General features: G+C 42.9%; 2 protein-coding genes across 13 annotated transcripts in view; one reads left to right on the top strand and one right to left on the bottom strand.

Annotated features, from left to right (window-relative positions):
- Positions 1 to 513: 513 nt before the first annotated feature.
- LOC144576504 (p21-activated protein kinase-interacting protein 1-like) lies at positions 514 to 10,664 on the bottom strand. Of its 2 annotated transcripts, XR_013533941.1 has the most exons (6): positions 10,540 to 10,664; positions 8,158 to 8,323; positions 3,690 to 3,810; positions 3,545 to 3,619; positions 768 to 913; positions 514 to 676 (listed from the first exon to the last, which is right to left on the bottom strand). XR_013533941.1 is itself a non-coding variant. In XM_078368630.1 (5 exons), exons 1-5 carry the CDS (start codon positions 10,621 to 10,623, stop codon positions 637 to 639), a joined length of 486 nt encoding a protein of 161 aa, XP_078224756.1. In that variant the 5' UTR covers positions 10,624 to 10,664; the 3' UTR covers positions 514 to 636. The 2 variants fall into 2 exon arrangements, 1 of the variants encoding a protein (XP_078224756.1); XM_078368630.1 differs by lacking the exon at positions 768 to 913.
- Positions 10,665 to 11,009: 345 nt separating this feature from the next.
- The window catches only part of LOC128931945 (putative uncharacterized protein C6orf52), a 29,603-nt gene continuing 19,399 nt past the window's right edge, over positions 11,010 to 21,213 (top strand). For 8 of the 11 annotated variants that reach the window (XR_013533939.1, XR_013533940.1, XM_078368623.1 and 5 more), the window contains exons 1-4: positions 11,010 to 11,264; positions 11,940 to 12,162; positions 18,900 to 18,982; positions 19,186 to 19,366. Coding sequence is in view for 9 of the 11 variants with exons in the window: in XM_078368623.1 (XP_078224749.1) it covers positions 18,912 to 18,982; positions 19,186 to 19,366 (252 nt within the window). In the remaining 2 variants the exon portion in view is untranslated. Of the gene's footprint in view, positions 11,265 to 11,939; positions 12,163 to 12,632; positions 12,930 to 18,899; positions 18,983 to 19,185; positions 19,367 to 21,213 lie in introns of all 11 variants that reach the window. The other 3 variants (XM_078368624.1, XM_078368625.1, XM_078368626.1) reach the window with 3 other exon arrangements.

Genomic DNA, 21,213 nt, shown 5'->3' with positions numbered 1-21,213 from the left:
CCAAATCTAACAGACATTTAAAAAACTATCTTGTGCAAAGGACTAGTCCCAAAAAACAACTTCACCGATTTTGCATTGTTTTTTTTGTTTTCTTTTTCTGAGAGGGAGTCTCGCACTGTAGCCAGGCTGGATGGAGTGCAGTGGTGTGATCTTGGCTCGCTGCAACCTTTGCCTCCTGGGTTCAAGCGATTCTCCTGCCTCAGCTTTCCCGAGTAGCTGGGACTACAGGCGCACACAATTATGCCCAGCTAATTTTTGTATTTTTAGTAGAGATGGGGTTTCACCATGTTGGCCAGGATGGTCTCAATCTTTTGACTTCATGATCCACCCACCTTGGCCTCCCAAAGTGCTGGGATTACAGACGTGAGTCACCATGCCCAGCCCACTTTTGCATTATTAAAGGCCATGAAGATAACATTTTCCACCATTTTATTAGACTCTAGATACCACATACTGTCCACGTAGGTATGTCTGATTATTTCTGCAGTTAATAAAAACATATACCCTGGTTTAAGAAACTGCTGCATATATACCATTTATTAAGACTCAACATATACACCTGAGATTGGTAAAATTACCTGTTTTCATGAGCTTTAAATTCACAGAGGCACATTAGCGAATCACAGTCAAAAAACCTTATAACTTCTTCATCTCCAGCCACTGCAAGGACAGACTCCTAGGAGAGATGAAAAATAATAACAGGCAGAATGTCATCAACAGTTCCAAACATCACCACAAACTTCGGTCACTGATTTCTGATTACTTACTGAAAGAAATTTAACAGCAGAAATTCTCTTTTCATTTGTGATGGTGCCACTAATGGATGCAGTGTCAAGCTGATAGATGTCTATTTTATTCTGTATGATAACTACATATTGCTCTCCTCTTGGGGACCATTCCACTAGGTGAGCATCTGTAAGTGAAAAAAATAAAGTTTATTTTTTATTTAAATTTTTAAATTTTTAATTTTTTTTAGTAGAGACGGGGTTTCACCATGTTGGCCAAGATGGTCTAGATCTCCTGACCTCGTAATCTACCCACCTCAGCCTCCCAAAGTGCTGGGATTATAGGTATGAGCCACCATGCCTGACCTATTTATTATTTCATAAATAAAACATAAAATGATCATAGTAATAAAAATAGCAAATATTTATAATGTGCATTTTCAAATCCATGATGCCATTTGCTCTTCATAACACATTTTGCAAGTTCAATTTTTTAGAAAATAATCTAGGTTCAAAAAGTCAAGGGTGGGCCAAGTGCAGTGGCTCACACCTGTAATCCCAGCATTTTGGGAGGCCAAGGTGGGTGTATCACTTAAGGCCAGGAGTTTGAGACCAGATGGTGAAACCTCATCTCTACAAAAACTACAAAAAATTAGCCAAGCATGGTGGCATGCACCTGTAACCCCAGCTACTTGGGAGGCTGAGGCAGGAGAATCACTTGAGCCCAGGAGGCAGAGGTTGGAGTGAGCTGAGATTGTGCCACTGCACTTCAGCCTGGGTGACAGAGCAAGACTCTATCTCAAAAATAAAATAAAATATAATAAAAATCAAAGGCAGGTGGCAAAGCCACAAGAATCTAGATCTAAAATGGGAAAATAAAGTAACCCAAAGCATTTACTCAGAGGTAACCACCACCATGCAGGGAAAGAAATGTGTAACATGCACACATGTAAGAATGTGTATCTATCTATATGCATAGTCCATTAAGTCACTCTAAAATATACTGGTTGAGTATCCCTTATCCAAAATGCTTGAGACCAGAACTGTTTTGGATTTTGGAATATCTGCATTTAAACAGCAAAATATCTCAAGGATACAACCCGTGGAACTCATGTTTCAAGTCTAAAAATGAAAGTCATCTATGTTTTATATACACCTAGCCTGAAGGTAATTTTACACAATGTTTTAAATAATTTTGGGCATGAAACAAAGTTTTGACTGTGATCCATCATGAGGTTAGGTGTTGAATTTTCTTTTTCTTTTTTTGAGATGGCATTTTGCTCTTGTCACCCAGGCTGGAGTGCAATGGCCAATCTCGGCTCACTGTAACCTCTGCCTCCCAGGTTCGAGTGATTCTCCTGCCTCAGCCTCCCAAGTAGCTGGGATTACAGGTGTCCGCCACCCAACCTGGCTAATTTTTGTATTTTTAGAAGAGATGGGGTTTTATCACATTGGCCAGACTGGTCTTGGAACTCCTGACCTCAGGTGATTCACCTGCCACAGCCTCCTGAAGTGCTGCGATTATAGGCATGAGCCACCGCGCCTGGCCTGCATGTTGAATTTTCTACTTGAGGCATCACACCAGTGTTCAAAGAGTTTCAGATTTTGAAGGATTTCAGATTTCCAGATTAGGAATGCTCAACCTGTATTTCAAACAAAAATACTCACTTTAGGCCGGGCGCGGTGGCTCAAGCCTGTAATCCCAGCACTTTGGGAGGCCAAGGCAGGTGGATCACGAGGTCAAGAGATCGAGACCATCCGGGTTAACATGGTGAAACCCCCTCTCTACTAAAAATACAAAAAATTAGCTGAGCATGGTGGCGCATGCCTGTAATCCCAGCTACTCAGGAGGCTGAGGCAGGAGAATTGCCTGAACCCAGGAGGCGGAGGTTGAGATGAGCTGAGATCGCGCCATTGCACTCCAGCCTGGGTAACAAGAGCGAAACTCCGTCTTAAAAAAAAAATTATAATAATCACTTTGTTTTATATTTTTTATGAATGCTGATCTTCCTTCTACAAGATTCCGCGTTCTGCAAAACAGGAAGCTCACTTATGGTGTGACCACCAACTAACTTTTACTAAGCGTAAAAGAACAAGCATAATGACGACTTACTCTAGTGACAATTTTACTAAATATTGGCTATTTAAAAGACCTGCTATCTTCCTTACAGCAACATCCTGAAATATTATCAGGCAGGATTAAGGCTTGCTTCATTCCCATATCCCTTTAACACATCATAACCATTTTATTTTCCAAAGGCTTCCCTTCCTAAAAATCTTCACTTCACAGCTATGATGATTGGAGCAAAATTACATGCTTGAGTTCAGAGCTTATCATCTTTATCCTACCATTATGAAAGGGTTCACTAGCTTTTGACCTTTCCATTGTTTCACAGCATTTTGTTTTTTTTGAGACAAAGCCTCGCTGTGTTGAGCAGGCTGGAATGCAGTGGTGTGCTTGGCTCACTGCAACCTCCGCCTCCGCCTCCGCCTCCCGGGTTCAAGCAATTCTCTGCCTCAGCTTCCCGAATAGCTGGGATTATAGACGCTGCCACCATGCCTGGCTAATTTCTTTTTTAGTAGAGACGGGATTTTACCATACTGGCCAGGCTGGTCTTGAACTCCTGACATCGTGATCCACTCGCCTCAGCCTCCCTAAGCACTGAGATTATAGACATGAGCCACCATATTTTCCTACAGCTCTCCACCATTGAAATATACTGTGAAATGCCCTGCCTGTTTCACAGTGTTTTTAAATGGTGGAGAGCTGTAGTAAAAGATACACCTTAGAAAAATGCTCTCGAGCGTTAATGACTTACCTTAATGTCTTATCTGTACCAACCGACAGGGCCAACTTGCCAGATGGGTGAATAGAAAGGAAGGTCACATGTCCTCTAAAATGAAACTAACAGTCCCCGACTTGACTGGCACATGGAGAATGCCAAAGGGAAGAGCCCAACTCACTTGTGAGCTTTAATTGACTTCAGGCATTCCCATTTCTTGGCATCCCAGATACAGATAAGTCCATCTTCTGCTCCACTGATCAAATGCCTGTTGCCACAGAATTTCAGGCAAGTTATTGTGCCTGTGGAAAAACCAAAACCGGCAAAAATAATATTCATTTTAAATGCAAACTCCATTTCTGGTTTGAAGGCTATGCTATGCTAACTAAAACACTCAATGCCTTTTTTGTTTTCTCTGGAGGCAGGGTTTTACTCTGTTACCCAAGCTGGAGTGCTATGGCACAATCTTGGCCCACTGCAGCCTCTTCTTCCTAGGTTCAAGTGATCTTCCCACCTCAGCATTCTAAGTAGCTGGGACTACAGGTTCACACCAATACACCTAGCTAACTTTTGTATTTTTTGTAGGTACAGAGTTTCACCATGTTGTCCAGGCTGCTCTTGAACTCCTGGACCCAAGTGACCTGCCCACCTCAGCCTCCCAAAGTGCTGGAATTACAGGCGTGAGCCACCGTGCCTGGCCTCGATGTCTTAATATTACTAAAATACACCTTAAAGTTTTTTGTATATGTACAACTGCTAAAATCTATGCAAATATTTTCAGCAGAGTACCTGCAGTTTAGATACATCTTTGAATGAATCAGTTCACATCCTTGCTTTACCTCTTCAAATTACAAATTTAGGAAATGGCTGGCTAGGATAATTTAAGCAGAAGTAAACAAAACTAACTGGCTAACAAGCTAATCTGGGGAACAAACCAGGAGTACTGCCACATGACTTCCACTTTCTAAAGCCTGAACTAGCCACCCAATCAGCCACGATCAAGTCATTATCACTCTGACCTGTTTTGATCCATTACTAAACACTTCTCATTCATTTGTCCATATTTTCCTCTCCCTATTATCCTATTTCTCACTTTGGAAAGTTTACTTTCCTATATCCGCTAACCTAGAAAAAAGTTTATCTATTACCAACTCTGAGAAAAATAGGATTTATGCAGCCATAAAAAGGAATGTGACCATGTGCTCTGCAGGGATGTAGATGAAGTTTGAAGCCATTATCCTCAGCAAACTAATGCAGGAAGAGAAAACCAAACACTGGCCGGGTGTGGTGGCTCATGCCTGTAATCCCAGCACTTTGGGAGGCCAATTCGGGCAGATCACCTGAGGTCAGGGGTTCAAGATCAGCCTGGCCAACATGGCAAAACCCCATCTCTACTGAAAATACAAAGATTAGCTGGACGTGGTGGTGTGTGCTTATAGTCTCAGCTATTTAGGAGGCTGAGGCACAAAAATCACTTCAACTTGGGAAGTGGAGGTTGCAGTGAGCTGAGATCCTGCCACTGCACTCCAGCTGGGGTGACAGAGCTAAACTCCCTCTCAAAAAAAGAAAGAAAAGAAAAGAAAACAAAGAGAAAAGAAAAAGAAAGCCCAAATACCACATGTTCTCACTTATAAGTGGGAGCTGAATCATGAGAACACATGGACACACAGGGAGAACAACACACACTGGGGCCTTTGGGAGGGGAAAGGTGGGGGGAGAGAGAGCATTAGAACAGCTAAAGGATGCCTGGCTTAATGCCTAGGGGATGGGATCTGTGCCGCAAACCACTAAGGCACATTTACTTATGTAATAAACCTGCACATCCTGCATGTGTATCCCTGAACTTAAAATAAGGGTTGAAGGAAAAATAAGAAAAGAATTCTTAAAAAGACAAGAAAAAAAAGGATTTATACAAGAAATGGAGGAAACCAAGAAACCAAGAACCCTATTTCATTCACCCCCCCGCAAAGTCTAAACTCCTTCTGTGTCATTCCTTTTCTTATTGTTGAACTCTTGTACTAATGGGTATGGGCAGGTCGAATTTAACTTATTTCTTCCAAACCTGAGAGAGAAGGCTTCGTTGTATGAAGTGGGTATGGGAAAGGGAAAAAAAAAGAATGTATATGTAAAACACTTAAAGCACAGCCGATGAAGGGTGAGACAGCTCTTAAAGCATTATGGACAGTCTGCCATGGTGTGAACGTGTCCCCCAAAATCATTTGCTGAAACTTAGTTGCCAAAGTGATAGTTTAAGAGGTGGAAGCTTTAAGTGAGGATGACTCATGAGCAAGATTATTGACCTTATAAAAGTTTTTTTTTTTTTGGCACGGCGAGGTGGCTCACACCTGTAATCTCAGCCCTTTGGGAGGCCGAGGTGGGCAGATAACTTGAGATCAGGAGTTCAAGACCAGCCTGGCCAATATGGTAAAACCCCGTCTCTACTAAAATGTAAAAAATTAGCCGGGCATGGTGGTGGGCGCCTGTAATCCAAGCTACTAGGGAGGCTGAGGCAGGAGAATCACTTAAACCCAGGAGGTGGAAGTTGCAGTGAGCTGAGATCACTCCACTGCATTTCAGCCTGGGCAATAAGCAAGACCCCTTATAAAAAAAAAAAACAAAAACAACAACTTTTTTTGTTTGTTTGTTTGCTTTTTAAAAACTGGCTCCAACTCTCAAGCTGGACCTTGCAGAATTGTACAGGGAGCTGCTGCCCTTCTACCATAAGAAGACACAGCAACAGCCAGCCAGTCCTTAGCAGACATGAAAATCTACTGGTGCTTTACTCTTAGACTTCCCGGCCTCTAGCACTGTGAGAAATAAATCTCCATTATACAGAAATGATTCAGTCTAAGGTATTTTGTTATAGCAGTCTGAATACTAAGAGAACATGTCATAGAAGGAAGCCGTTTATGGCTGCATATTTACTGCTGGAAACCCATGCCTGCTGTGATCCTCTGAAATACAAGAAAGACTGGATAGGAAAAAAGGCACCTATTTTATCTGCCTTTGCAGAAAACCAACTTTCTTAGCTAAGTTACTCCTCATTCTCTGTCTCCTAGGAAAATGCAATAAAAACAGCATAAAATGTTTGGTACTGAAGAAAAAAACTTACCTGTTCAGTCTTTCTCTCCCTTGATTCTGCCACTATCCCTGGTACCTTGACCACCAGTGTGGAAAACTCAACAAGGTGGGAATTACTACTCCTTGACTTCAACTCCAGTGATCTTTGCCTCCTCTGTATTTCAGTCCCCACCACCACAGCCTGGGCATCATTACCACGTAGAGCTGTTCCACGTTAGAAATCTTGACCTCTGGGAACCTATTTGCTGACCACAAGCTCACATCTTCCCATCCCTTTCACGCCTTCCTGCACTCACACTCCATCTGCTTTTGTACTTCAGAGATCTCCAGGCCCTTGACAACACATTTTCTCTAAGCTGACAACCTAATCTACTCCTTCACCAAAATTCTTAATTCCCTTGTAACTTAATCCTCCTACTGCACGCACCAAGTAACCTTCCTCTCTCTAGGGAAATGTCTGGGGCTTACTACTGAAGAAACTCAGAAAACCTTGCAAACTGATGTTGCTCGATCCATAGCTGCCAATTCCAATGGGGCAGGCCTTCATCATTCCTTCTGTTTGGATTCTCAGTTAGCAGCCCTCCCATAGCAGACTGGCAGTACTTTCCTCAAGCCCACATCACTCATTAGCTTGCTTGCTCCCTCCCTCCCATTCAGCCTCTACCTGCCTTCTCTCAAGGTCTCTGGGATCTACTTCTGTAGCGCCTCATACTCCAATTTAACCTTCTCACAATCCAGAACAGCTTACGGCTCCTCATGCACACCAGCGGTCAAAAGCATGGGCTTTAGACCTAGGTTCAAGTTCTAGTTCCACTGTTTTGAGACCTTGGGCAAGTCAAGTAACATCTTTGAAACTAGGTGTTCTCTTCCATGAACTAAAGATAAAACTACTTTCTTGGCACACTGAGGGGTACAAAATATGCCCTCAATAAAGTGAGATATTGCTGTGATCCTACTACTTGTGCTCCTCACACTGCCGGCTCTGCCTGCAATGTCCTTTCACCCTCCTTGCAAACTTTATCTGCCTAACAACTGACATTTCTCTTTTAAAATAATACAGACAAGAAGAGAAAAAAAAAATTCAGATTCATTTTAAGGAAGGTTTCAGTGAAACCTCACTCTGACTCCCTTACTCCCTGAGTTCCTCCTTTCTGTCTTCCAATACGAACTGTGAGACAACCCAGAGCAAACCATTTTCTTCCCCCCGAGATGGAGTCTCACTCTGATGCCCAGGTTGGAGGGCAGTGGCACAATCTCAGCTTACTGCAACCTCTGCCTCCCGGGTTCAAATGATTCCCCTGCCTCAGCCTCCCAAGTAGCTGGGACCACAGGTAGGTGCCACCACACCTGGCTAATTTTTTTGTAGTTTAGTGGAGAAGGGTCTGGTCTTAAGCTCCTGACCTCAAGTGATCCACCTGCCTCAGCTTCCCAAAGTGCTGGGACTACAGGTGCGAGCCACTGCGCCAAGCTAAGAAGCCATTTTTTTAAAAATTCCTCTATCTTCTACCACAGAATCTGCCATAAAATAGATACAGCAAATGGCTCAACTTAAGATACAATTTTCTTACCACTGTGATGCACTAGAGCCCCATGCTCTATCTTCTTTTTCATGTCATAAATGTGAATTGTTTCATCTTTGCTCCCAGTGACCACAAAACGACTATTGACAGCTACTGCTGACAAGGAGGCAGTGTGAGCATGGTGAGTGAAGTCGGCCACAGGAGTCCATTGCTGCTGAAGATGAAAACACACAATTAATGCCACAGTCACCCCACAGTTTTACCAACTATCCACTGGTAGTTTTTATGAACCATGGAACCATTTATTGGTTACTAAAAAGATAAATCGTTCTGCAATTCATGAAAATCATCAATGGATCCCACACATGGAAGAATGACATGTAAAACTAAAAAATGACACGTAGTTTAACACAAAGGACTTGAGACTTCATCAGGAAGGTAAAGCAAGGGGATGGGAAGGCAACACTGGGTATCACCACTCTAGAACGCAGTAATGGAGACTGGACGAGAGAAGACTTTTAGATTCTACACGAATCTTTTTTTTTTTTTTTTGAGATGGAGTCTTGCTCTGTCATTCAGGCTGGAGTGCAGCGGCGTGATCTCAGCTCACCACAACATCTGCCTCCCAGGTTCAAGCGATTCTCATGTCTCAGATTCTCTAGTAGCTGGGATTACAGGTGCCTGTCACCACACCCAGCTAATTTTTGTATTTTTAGTAGACGCAGGGTTTTGCCATGTTGGCCAGGCTGGTTTCAAACTCCTGGCCTCAAGTGATCCACCTGCCTCAGCCTCCCAAAGTGCTGGGATTACAGGCATGAGCCACCATGCCCAACCACAAGTCTTACAAAGAAAAACCAACAGAGTAAAGGTATGCTTCCATGAGCACCAACATAAGTCCCTGAGAATCACCAATAATGAAATCTCAGCACCTGTATGCTTATTGCCATGTGACAATAGGATTAGGAAGTCTGGATGAATGTGAAGTATGACAGCAAAATACACATACACATACACACACACACACACACACACACACTCTCACACTCCTTAAACTGAAGGAACTGCATCAAAAAGTATTTGGGAAACAAACAGAAAACACCCATCAAACTTCTTTGAACACGTGTTACTGCAAATCAGGACCTGCATAATTAGAGCAACAGATACTCCTTCCATCAATTAAGACCAAGGGGGTCTCCTTTAAATCAAGCATTCTTGAGGGGCTGCTATGGGCTTACATCAAATAATATCCTTTTCAAATTCACACAATGTGGGTTTATCTAGGCTATCACTTAGATTTAGTAGCAGTATAGGGGAATGTTAAGAGCCTCAAATATCAGAGACCCTTGGGGGGCTCCTGACATTTTGGGTCAGCTCTGCCAACTATTAGCTGTATGGCCTACAGCAGTCGCTTAACCTATTTAGGAGGAAAATTTTGGTTCCTCATCTGCAAAAATGAGAAAAACTGTATCTGCCTCAGGATTGCTGTAGGCCTATTGTGTGTCTGAAACATAGTTAAGTAATTTCACTGGAAAGAAAACACTCAATAGTATCCATCTGTGACTATTCAAAACACATCACTTTTCAGCCAAAGACCAAAAGCAAATAACTGGAGTAGGAAACAAAATAAACAAAAGCAACAGGTCGAGTGACATACTCCCAAATTATCTAGGTAATTCAAGATTGACACCTTGACTTCATAAAGTACTGTACTCAATAAAACAGGTTTCTGGAATATGCTGAGAATTGCTTCAAGAATAAAACTTAGCTAGATGTTAGGAGGTAGGATTTCTAGCCGTGAGTACAGTCCTACCTACCTATTTGGCTACTGGCAATTTACTAAAGCTTTCTGTTCATTCTGCTGTAATTTCTCTCCATCTATGTATCTCCTCAGTCCTCCAACCCTTATGGAGGGAACGTCTCTAAGGCAAGATGCATACCTCCAGCACCTTTGCAACTCCACTGCCCAGCTCGCAAATAAGTTCCCAACCAATAACGAACTGGTATCCTTTATCTATAAGTGATTTATCCTAATCTAACTCTAATAATTTGTAAAATTCTAGGACAGAAATTCAGAGAAAGAGCGAGATCTTTTTTCATTAAATTTTGAATACAGTCAACTTATGGGATCTATCTACCCTTAAATCCACCATCTACGACTCACTTATCCGTATGCAGAAATGCCGTTTCCTCTGTGTCCCGTGGCCCTTTTGTCTACTGTAACAAGCAGATATTGTCTAATTTTGAAAAAATATCCACTCTGTGTTTTAAAAGGTTAGCTTTTCCCTTAAGTCTCTTAGGTTTGATTCATCAATTCATCCAGAGATCTGACAGTGAACAGCAGGCGCTCAAATGTTTACCTCTGCTGTGTAGGAACCAAACCCAACTTTCCCGGCCCCGCCTCCGGCTGTCTCCCGGTACGCGGTATCTCACCTCGCGGTCGCCGCACGCCTCAGACTTCGGGTGTACAGTTACCCCAAAGAGGACCTGCTCGTAGCAACCCGCGACCAGCTCCATTCAGCAAAGCACGTGCCTCTTCCGCCAGCCCGGCTCAATATGGAGGTGATTGAACCGGATGTCAAAAAAAAAAAAAAAAAAGCCCTGGGTCCTTTCTGCATCGGCGCCCGAATTATACGTCATGGGCTCAGGGCTGCCTTTAAGTCGCCTGTAAACGTGCAAACACTTTCAGCGCTGGAAGATCACATGGATTTCCCAAGAGGAGAATAAGTAAGGATGCAATATGAGGACGTTCTCACTGCAAGAAGGAAAAAATTGGGGGCAAGCAGGCATATCTTAGGAAGGCGAGAGCTAGGTCCGTCTGAGGGGAGCAGGCGGGACATCCTCTGCGAAGACCCTCGTTTCCGTGATGTCCAGGAGGAGGCGGGGTCAATTTCCGGCCCGGTGGGGCGGAGCTGTGGCTGCGGTTCCCTGCAGTGGGGTGGGGCTCTTGGCTTGCGATTTGGTGTGGGTTGTGTACTAGGAGGGTAGAAGTTAGGGTTCCTTTTTGTTCGGGAAGTAGTGGAACGAGCCTTTCGTAACAGGGCAAGGAGGGGTGGGACTTAGGGTTCGCGATGACCTGTTCCAGCGGCTCAGCGTCCGCGCTGCCTCGAGGGACCCGGTGTGCGAGATCTGTCCGCGTTCCTGCTTGCCCCTGCACGGTTTGTATGCCTGCTTGCTTCACTTGTCTATCTCTGGGGTCATATTGGCCAAAGTTGCGGCATCTCTTGGGGATGGAGGAGTGAGCCTGGGCAACATAGCTGGATTCCATCTCTACAAAAGTATTTAGAAAGTAGCCGGGCCTGGCGTGGCGCGCGCCTGTGGCCCCAGCTACTCTGAAGGCGGTGGTGGGAGGATCGCTTGAGCCCAAGAGGTCGAGGCTACCGTGAGCCGAGATCGCTCCATTGCACTCCAGCCTGGGTGACGAGCCAGACACCGTCTCAAAGAAAAAAAAAGTTTAATAAGGTTTAGAGGTTGAGGTATGCGTTAGACATTACAGCTTTCCCACAATCTCCCAATAGAGTAAATCTTGGTTTGTATAGTTCTCATAAACACCGTAGTAGGTAAGGTGATAAACAAGATGCATAGTCCGTCCTAGTCAAAACTTCAGCCTCCATTTCAAGTGCGATACAGTGCTTCAGCGCTTAGACCCTTCTGTTTCCAAGAAATTTTCTTCTCTGGTGTTCTGGATTGTCAGTACGTGTTAATTAATAAAGGCCAATTTGGGTCTTGCTGAGACGATTTCACTTTGGATGCGTTGGTTGACATTGTAGCGCAGGAGACATTTCCTCCTCTTTTGTGATCTTCCAGCACTGAAAGTGTTTGCACGTTTACAGGCGACTTAGAGGCAGCCCTGAACCCATGACGTATAATTCGGACGCCGATGCAGAAAGGACTCAGGCCTTTTTATTTATTTATTTATTGACGTCCGGTTCAGTCACCTCCAGGTTGAGCCGGTCTGGAGGAAGAGGTACGTGCTTTGCTGAATGGAGCTGGTCGCGGGTTGCTACGAGCAGATCCTCTTTGGGTTGTCACCTGCCAGCTGTGTCAACTCCAAATGTAAGCACTTTACAGACACTGAAATGCTGTTGACAAACTAGTCTTCAGTCTAGTGGAAATCCTTGTATTCATTCATTCTTCTAAAATAATTCTTGGTCAGGTGTGGCTGCTCATGCCTGTAATCCCAGCACTTTTGGAGGCCGAGGCGGGCAGATCACTTGAGGTCAGGGATTTGAGACCAGCCTGGGCAACATGGTGAAACCCAACCTCTACTACAAATAGAAAAATTAGCAGGGCATGGTGGCAGGCGCCTGAAATCCCATCTCCTCGGGAGGTTGAGGCAGGAGAATCACTTGAACCCGGGAGGGTGAGACTGCAGTGAGCTGAGCGAACCACGGCACTGCAGCGTGGGCGACAGAGAGAGACTCTGTCTCCAAAAAAAACATATCATTTTTCACTTTGTGCTAGTTATCTTCATTGTGTTACAAAAAGTCAAATTATTTTACGATTGAGATTACTTCTTTTTGTAGTGTGTAACTTTCCAGGAGAGAACCACTGGGAGGAGTGTGAAGTGAGTGTGCTCTGGACATGAAAACAAAAACTGAGTAGGCAAGACATATATATTTGAACTTTCACATTTTATCTTTAAAAACGTGTCTTTACTCATTTTGCTCCACAACGTATCTGTTCATTTTAATGCAAAAGCATTATACTCCCATCCAAAATGAAAAAAAAGAAAACCTCGACATGGATGAATCTGGAGAACATCATCCTCAGCAAACTGACACAAGAACAGAAAACGAAACACCGCATATTCTCACTCATAGGTGGGTGATGAAAAATGAGAACACATGGACACAGAGAGAAGAGTACTAAACACTGGGGTCTATTGGGGGGAAATGGGGAGGGCCAGTGGGAGGGGGAGGTGGGGAGGGATAGCCTGGGGAGAAATGCCAAATGTGGGTGAAGGGGAGAAAGGAGGCAAAACACACTGCCATGTGTGTACCTATGCAACTGTCTTGCATGTTCTGCACATGTACCCCCAAACCTAAAATGCAATAAAAAATTAAAAGAAAACCTCTACAGCTGTCAAAGTCATGCTTTGTATATTCCTTTACTTCTGGACTGTCCCTGATACCTTGTCTCCTTACCCCAGGGACATCTCAACTGATGTTTGAGAAGAATTAATACTTGTTTAATACGTTTTTAAAAATAAATTTTAACCATAAAAAGGTTATTACTATATTCAGAATCTGTTACAAACTGTCACACTTTTACTTGCTTAAGTAACTTTCGTTCCGACCGGGAAGTTTAGAATATGGCTGGTTCTAGAATGGAAACCATGGTGTTAAGCATCATGAAGGTAACTAAAAGTCGTTTTTCTAAACAAAACATCAAAAAACAAAACAAAAATCCCCAAAACTTAGAAATTAGTGGAACCAATTATAGAGCTCGGAGGACTGAGACAACACCTAGTCCAGCTGTTACTAATCTGGGGGGGTTCATGGATGAGTTTCAGGGGTTTTCAGTCCCAATAAATTATATGCAAATATGTGGATGTACATTTTTGGAGAACATTAAGTACAGTTTCAAAAAGATTAGTGTCAGGGTAACTCGTTAAGGGTAAAATGCAGTGATTCACTCTTAGGTTATAAGTGCTGAGATACATCCGGACGTTTTTAAGAACACACAGCTAAATAACAGTAGAGCCAGTAATGTTTTTTTTGTTTTTTTTGAGACGGAGTTTTGCTCTTGTTACCCAGGCTGGAGTGCAATGGCACGATCTCAGCTCACCGCAACCTCCGCCTCCTGGGTTCAAGCAATTCTCCTGCCTCAGCCTCCCAAGCAGCTGGGACTACAGGCGCATGCCACCATGCCCAGCTAATTTTTGTATTTTTTTTTTAGTAGAGACGGAGTTTCACCATGTTGACCAGGATGGTCTCGACCTCTTGACTTCGTGATCCACCCGCCTCGGCCTCCCAAAGTGCTGGGATTATAGGCATGAGCCACCGCGCCCGGCCAGTAATGCTGTTTTTTATGGGTCCTCAGCCTTGAACATTCGCTTTAACAAAGGAAAGCAGCAGCATTGCATTTTATGCATGGCTGTGGCAGTAGTTTCTGTCAGGTCTCCATATGCAAGCCTGGAGCCTGAAAGTCTGAAGTCCTGCTTGCCTTGGCTGTCTCCTACCCCTTGCCTACATTCCCCATTGTCCATAATCACCCATTGGAGCTTCCCTGACAAGCCCCTCACCCAACCCTGCCATCTTAACTGTTCTTACGATAATGTAGAGACCTCTCACCTAATCTTGCCTTTGTAACTTAACTTGTGGTCATGTATACTCCTTGCTCCTAACGTTCACCACTGTAACTGGACTTACTCTGCAACACCCTTGCCCCCCATAAAAACTACCCAAACCTTTGAAACCAACTCCTATCCCACTGCCCTTTGCTAATGCGCTTTTCGGCCTTAGCCCACCTGCACCCGGGTGAATAAACAGCTGTGTTGCTCACACAATCCCTGTTTGGAAGGTCTCTTCATTCAAAGTGTGCGTTTTTCAACAGTTTCGGTCTTAAGATTGCGGATTTTCATTGTCTGGAGAAAGACAGTAGAGAGTTTTATACTTGTTTAACTGGATTTGAACTGAGCATAACTTCCCGTAAAGCCTTCTGTTCTCTCCAAACAAAGGATGTAAAAAGCCATTTAATTTTATTCTTGTGAAATCTGCAGCTTCCAAGAAACAACCAATATTGAGAGTTCATTAATCAATACTAAAGCACAAGAGGATTATCTTGTTTTGTGGCTTTGCTTTTAAATTATTGATTGAAAAGATTTTTGCACTTGAGCTATGCTCTGATTTATTCATTCATTTAACAAATATTTGTAGTGCCTAGCTTTGGTTTGCTAGAGTAAAATCCAGTATTTGTTTTTCTTAGGTGGTGAGGGTAGTAAAGTGGATATCCTGGGGTAAAAACAGGATATAGTAGAGAAAAACCAGCCCTGTTAGAAATATCACAAGAGTCTCATGTTCCTACTGAATTCTCCTTTCTCAGTGAGACACATAGCAACACTGTTAACCTCAAGGACTACGGAGGTTGCATGGGAATGTATTCATAGAGGGTTTGGTCCAGTTTGTATTTCCCAGCACAAAGGGAATTGGAGATAATCCTCTACCTGCTCTGAACCTGCCCAATGTTGGGCCCAAGTAGAATTTGTTTCACCTGCTTCATGGGAGTAATCTAGTTGAAACAGAAGATTTGCATTTGGGGCTTTTAGAGAGCAAAACAGTGCTTGTGAGCCCTTCCTGGTCACTGTCCTCTCCCAGGCCTTAAGTGCCCATCTTTTCCCTGGGATCTTCCTCGAAACCTTGTGTTCCACTGAAGCAGGAACAGCCATGAGAAACAGACCTCTCAGACACTGAATTAGAGAGGGAAGGGGTTTTATTATTACGGCCTGGGAGCAAGGCTTTATGTTTTGTCCAAACGGCCAAGCTCCCCTAAAAGAGAAGCTCTGCCTTTATATAGGCGTACACTCTAGATATTACACGTGAAAGGATCTTAGGTTTACAGCCTTAGAAATTACAAGTGAAAGGGTCTTGGGTTTACAGCTTTAGAAATCACATATGAAAGGGTCTTGGGTTTAGTTTTAGGAATTACATGTGAAAGGTTTCTGGTCTCCAAATGGAGTGGGGTGGAGATTTGATCTTGTTTAAGTAAAAACAGTATCTTCTGGAGAGATTCCCCCTTACTATGCCTGCTATCCTATAGGAAGGTGATTTAGGAGGCACCAGCCAGCCTTTTCTTCTATTGAAATGCAGTGTGGAGATCAAGGGGGAGGTGATCCTAGATGCCCGAGTCTCCTTCCTCACCACAGCTGCTGCCATTTTCCTAGCTGGTTTCAGCATGATTACATTGACCTCTCTCTTCCTTGGTCTCCTTACCACCTCCTCAGTGTTCAACTTCTATATTCCTTTCCAACTGCAGCCTCAACACTCACCTGGTCATAGCCATAATTGTGATTTTCTTTGTGTGAAATAAAGTCAGTTCTAAAATGAGATAAGTAAAAAAAAAGATTTTATAGAAAAAGAATTTTTAACATTTTTATTGGTTGTCTAAGGTATAGTCGTTAGGAATTGTATTTAACCTGACATAACAGTGGTTTAAACAAGACATTTATTAAGTAAAATAAACCAGTAGTAGGCCAGTCTAGTGCTAGTGGAAAGAGTCCTTAGTCATCAGTGACCCAGACTCATTCTGTCTTGGATCACCATGTTACTCTGTATGACTTCTTCCCTCATGTCACCTCATAGCCAAGATAGCTGCAGTTATTCTGACTCCCCCTGTCATTTGTAATCCCAGCACCAGACCTGGAGAGAGAGTAGACGATAAAAAGGCCCCCTTCCAAGTTAGCAAATACCCTTTTCCCACACAGCTTTCCCCAATCCCATTCTAATACTTCTATTTAGATCTTCTTAGCCATATTGGCCACTTGGCCACGTCTTGCTTCAAGGGAGAATCCAGGAAATGTAGTCTTTTAGCTTGAGCCTATTGCTGGCCCATGTGAAATCAGAATTGTTATAATGGAAGAAAATAAATCAATATTGGGTGGCACCCAACAATGTCTGCCATAGATGCTAATCAATAAAATCTCCCTTGAAGACATGGGGAGATTCACTCCGGATAAACTCCACTATATCAATGCCAGTTGCCTTGCCTTGTGTATGCCATCAGCTCTCAGCGTCTGTGGGTTCTACATCACTGGATTCAACCAATCATGGATTGAAAATATTTGGGAGGCTGGGCAAGGTGGCTCACATCTGTTATCCCAGCACTTTGGGAGGCCAAGGCGATCATGTCACCTCAGGTCAGAAGTTTGAGACCAGCCTGGTCAACATGGTGAAACCCCGTCTCAACTAAAAAGCCAGGGGTGGCAGTTGCCTGTAATCCCAGTTACTAGGGAGGCCGAGGCAGGAGATCATTTGTACTTGGAGGGCAGAGGTTGCAGTGAGATGAGATCACGCCACTGCACTGCAGCCTGGGCAACATGGTGAAATCCCATGTCTACTAAAAATACAGAAATCAGCCAGGTGTAGTGGTAGGTGACTGTAATTCCAGCTACTGGGGAGGCTGAGGCAGGATAATCACTTGAACCTGGGAGGCAGAGGTTGCAGTGAGCCAAGATCACAGCACTGTGCTCCAGCCTGGGTGACAGAGGGAGCCACCATCTTAAAAACAAAAACTCCAAAAAGTAAAACTTGAATTTGCCACATGCCGGATACTACTGTTGAACCCACATGAAATAATGTATAGCCATTGTATTAAGTATTATAAGTAATCTAGACAGAATTTAAGGTTTATGGGAGGATGTGTGTAGCTTCTTTGCAAATACTACACCATTTTATATTGGGCATCAAAGGATTTTGGTATCTGAGGGGGATCCTGTAAACAATCTCCCCTGGATACTAAGGGATGACTGTCGTAATGGCTCAATAAATAACTGGTGAATGATTGAATGATCAGAATGTTTTGAATTCATCAAGTCTGCTATTTTTCACAATACAGGTAAACAGAAAATACATTAGCACTTAGTTATTAGCCAGCAGCAGGGAAATGGCCACACCCTAAGCACCCCATATGGACTCAAAAGTTATCTTGAATTTTGACACTGTGTATCCTTGCTGCTTAAAGTGGCAGGAGCCAGCTATAAAGGCAGAATTTGAGGCTCCACTCCAGATCTGTCAAGTTAAAGAATCTTTTTTTTTTTTTTAATATGGAGTCTCACCTTGTTGCCAGGCTGGAGTGCAGTGGCGTGATCTCAGCTCACTGCAACCTCCGCGTCCTGGTTTCAAGCTGTTCTCCTGCCTCGGCCTCCTGAGTAGTTGAGACTACAAGTGTGGGCCACCACGCCTGGCTAATTTTTTTATTTTATTTTATTTTATTTTTTAGTGGAGATGGGGTTTCACCATGTTAGCCAGGATAGTCTCGATCTCACTTCGTGATCTGTCCGCCTCAGCTTCCCAAAGTGTTGGGATTACTAATGTGAGCCACTGTGCCAGCCTAAAGAACCTACATTTTAAACAAGTCTAGGTCATTTGTATGCACGTTAAATTTTGGGAAGCTTTATCTGAGTTTTTGAAAAATACTGAACAAGAGAAATATTTCTTTAAAATTGTATCCTGTACTCTCATAAATGTAGGGTGTAAGAGAGAGAAAAGGAAGAGAAACAAGAGGGAAGGGAGCAAAGGAAGGCCTTCTTCACTGCCCCTTAATTTTGCAGCTAGTTTGGATTATGCTTTCAATAATTATGCTTTTAATCCCTGCATGGGATTAAAAAAAACAAAAAAGCACTGGCTAGTTCCAATAGTTATTCTCAGAATGATAACTGAGGAGAGAAATGTATTTGTCTTAAGGTTTTGTTATTAAAGATTTCTCTTGTTATGATAAGGGATGCAGTGGAGACTCTTTCATTGTCGACGGACACATCTTCCCCTTCTGTCCCTCCTTGGGGTTCTGCTGGCTCCCCCAGGCCTGACAGTTGGGAGAGAGGGCCGGAAGGTGGAAGCCAGAGGAACAGGTGGCAGAATTTTTCCCAGGTGCCTTAGTGCACCCCCCCCCACACACACACACCTTTGCCCTGTTGTCAGGAAAGTCAAGCAATTAATTGCCTAGCAGGAATTGCCACTAAATGTAATTATCTCAGGTAGTTGCGAGACTTACCTGTCAGGGTTGAGAGGTTTTAGCCCACAGGCCAGAATTTTTGATGCAGGAATAAAAACCGGATTCTGTTCTCTTTTTGTAAGGTTTCTGGATAAATGGCAGAACAGGAGAGTTTTGCAGGTTTTGGCATAGCTCAACACAGTAACTATTCCAGCTACTGGCAAAGGTGAGCAGTTTTCTCCTTTGAAGGAAAAAGAAAGCTGTTACTGTTCTATTTGCTACATAACTGTTGGTAACTTACAAACAATGGCTTTGAACATAGGTGTTCAACTTACTGCAAACTTCCTGGAAAGAAGTTGGGGGGTTTGTGGATGATTCTATGTTGGTTGGTGATGGTTGTCATTGCTGTGCTCTCCCCTCTGCTATTAGAGTGAAGCAGGAGTTCCAGCCCATCCAGGGTTACCACTGTGGCAACTGGTACATGCAGCAGCCCAGCTCTTACCTTCTTTCTGGCTACAGCTACAGCTGTGCAGTGGATGGAAATGGACAGAACTGTTTTTCTGCACGTGAGACCCCTCAACACACAGCTGGAACTTTGGTTATGCCTAAGGTATCCCTTGCTGGAATGAATCTTGTGTCATTCATGGGCCCGATAATAGTAAACGTCACTTTCCTATCTTCACACATTATTATCCTCTCATCCAAATTCCCACAGCCACAGCTTTTGCTGCCTGTTTTAAAACTAGAGAGTAAAGCTGATGATAGCCTCAGACAAACGTTTGTTCAGCTTTACTGAGGTGTACACTTGATACCCAGAAAGTCTCCTGTACATGTTTAATTTTTATGATTCGCTGAGTTTGGACATGTATAACCCGTAAGTTTTCACTTGCAGATAATTTCTCATTCTCTTCCAGAAACAAAAGGCTGATGAAGTCTTTGTCTAAATTCCTGCTACTAAATTTTAAATTGTCATAATTCAATAAATTTTACTCTTTAACACTTAATATAGGACAAAAAGTAGTTTTGGGGTTTGTTTTATAGCAATTAGATATAAAAACACTTTAAAAAGATGTAATACTTTGAATTACTAAAGTGACATATTTCTCAAATCACACAAAGATGTATTGAAGTCAGGGAAAAGCTCCCCCCACACCCCTCCTCCTTCCCTACTCCCTTTCCACTTAGAAGAAAGTACTGTTGGAGTGGATGTCTTCTAGATCTTTCCCCTGTACTCTTGCTAAATCAGCATGGTTTGTCTTTCTGTTTTGGTGGTTAGGAGATGATTTAGGCAAGAGTGAACTATGTAGTACATACCGTTTTGCTCTTTGCTTGCTTCTGCATAAGGAGACCTTTCTTTAAAAGTTGCCCATTTATGGTCTGGGCAAAATGGCTCACACATATAGTCCCAGCTACTTGGGAGACTGAGGCGGGATGATCACTTGAGCCCAAGAGTTTGAGGCTTCAGTGAGCCATGATTGTGCCATTGTACTCAAGCGTGAGCAACAGAGTGAGCTCATTTAGATACATTGTGATTTTTAGCTCATCCCTTATCTGACATTTTGAATATTTTCCAGACTTTAACAAACTTACTTATCTTCAAGCATTTTTCTGGGTGTTGATTTTTTCCCAAGAATTTATTTCTGGATGTGGAAGGGCTGGATTAAAGGATGTAACATAAAAATGTTTAAATAGCAAATTACTTAAAGTCTGCAAGAATTTGTACTTTTCATTATTGTGGTGGGTGTTCTTGCTACTCTACATTCCTCTCTGTATATGATCGGGCAATCTGATAGGCCAGGGAGGCATTTATCTATTACCGAGGGCAAATATCTCTTGAAGTGTTTATTGGTATCTGTGTTCTGTGACTTTGATACAATCTTTCTAGTTTTTCTGTTGAGCTGTGTTTCTCTTGCTTGACTGCATAAGATATTCACAGGTTAGAGAAATTAACAATTTTTGCTCTAAATGTTACAGACGTCCCCCACCCTAGCTTTTCTCCTAATATGCATAGTGACACCGTTTGCGTGATGATCTTTGCCTTAAAACCAAAGTTGAATTTCACATCTAGACCCTTGACTTTTAAAACTTACATTTGCTTTATATTATGATATTTTACCACCCAAAGTTTCATTTTCAATTTTTCTCAGGTCTGTTTTAGATTTCTTGTCATTTTCTCCCCCCTTTTGGCCCAATACAGGTTTTTCCCTTTTAACAGATGTTTGATATTGAAGGGCTTAAAAAAATATATTTCACCACATTGCCTGAGGTTTTGTCACTCTTTTTTTTTTTCTTTCGCCTCTTCCCTTTTTGTTCTTTTTTGGGAGATGGTCTGTTTTTGGTGGTTACCCTTCTATCTTTAAATGGAGAAGTATAAGAATGAGTATATTACCAACTTCAGAAGTGAAAGTATTTGTTGATTTTTCATCACTCATGAGAAAATTGAGAAATGAACAGCCT

The sequence above is a fragment of the Callithrix jacchus genome, chromosome 4, assembly GCF_049354715.1.
Source record: "Callithrix jacchus isolate 240 chromosome 4, calJac240_pri, whole genome shotgun sequence".
Lineage (NCBI taxonomy): Eukaryota > Metazoa > Chordata > Mammalia > Primates > Cebidae > Callithrix > Callithrix jacchus.
The sequence above is the reverse complement of the archived record's forward strand: the minus strand, read 5'-3'. Positions and strand labels throughout refer to the sequence as shown.

What these genes read in the sequence shown, in the direction of transcription:
- LOC144576504 (XM_078368630.1), bottom strand. Translation starts at nt 10,623, where the DNA reads ATGGAGCTGGTCGCGGGTTGCTACGAGCAGGTCCTCTTTGGGGTAACT. An exon ending in GGCTCTAGTGCATCACAGTG is followed by an intron (nt 3,811 to 8,157) that starts GTAAGAAAATTG and finishes GTTTTTCCACAG; the next exon opens with GCACAATAACTTGCCTGAAA. An exon ending in AAGTCAATTAAAGCTCACAA is followed by an intron (nt 3,620 to 3,689) that starts GTGAGTTGGGCT and finishes GTTTCATTTTAG; the next exon opens with AGGACATGTGACCTTCCTTT.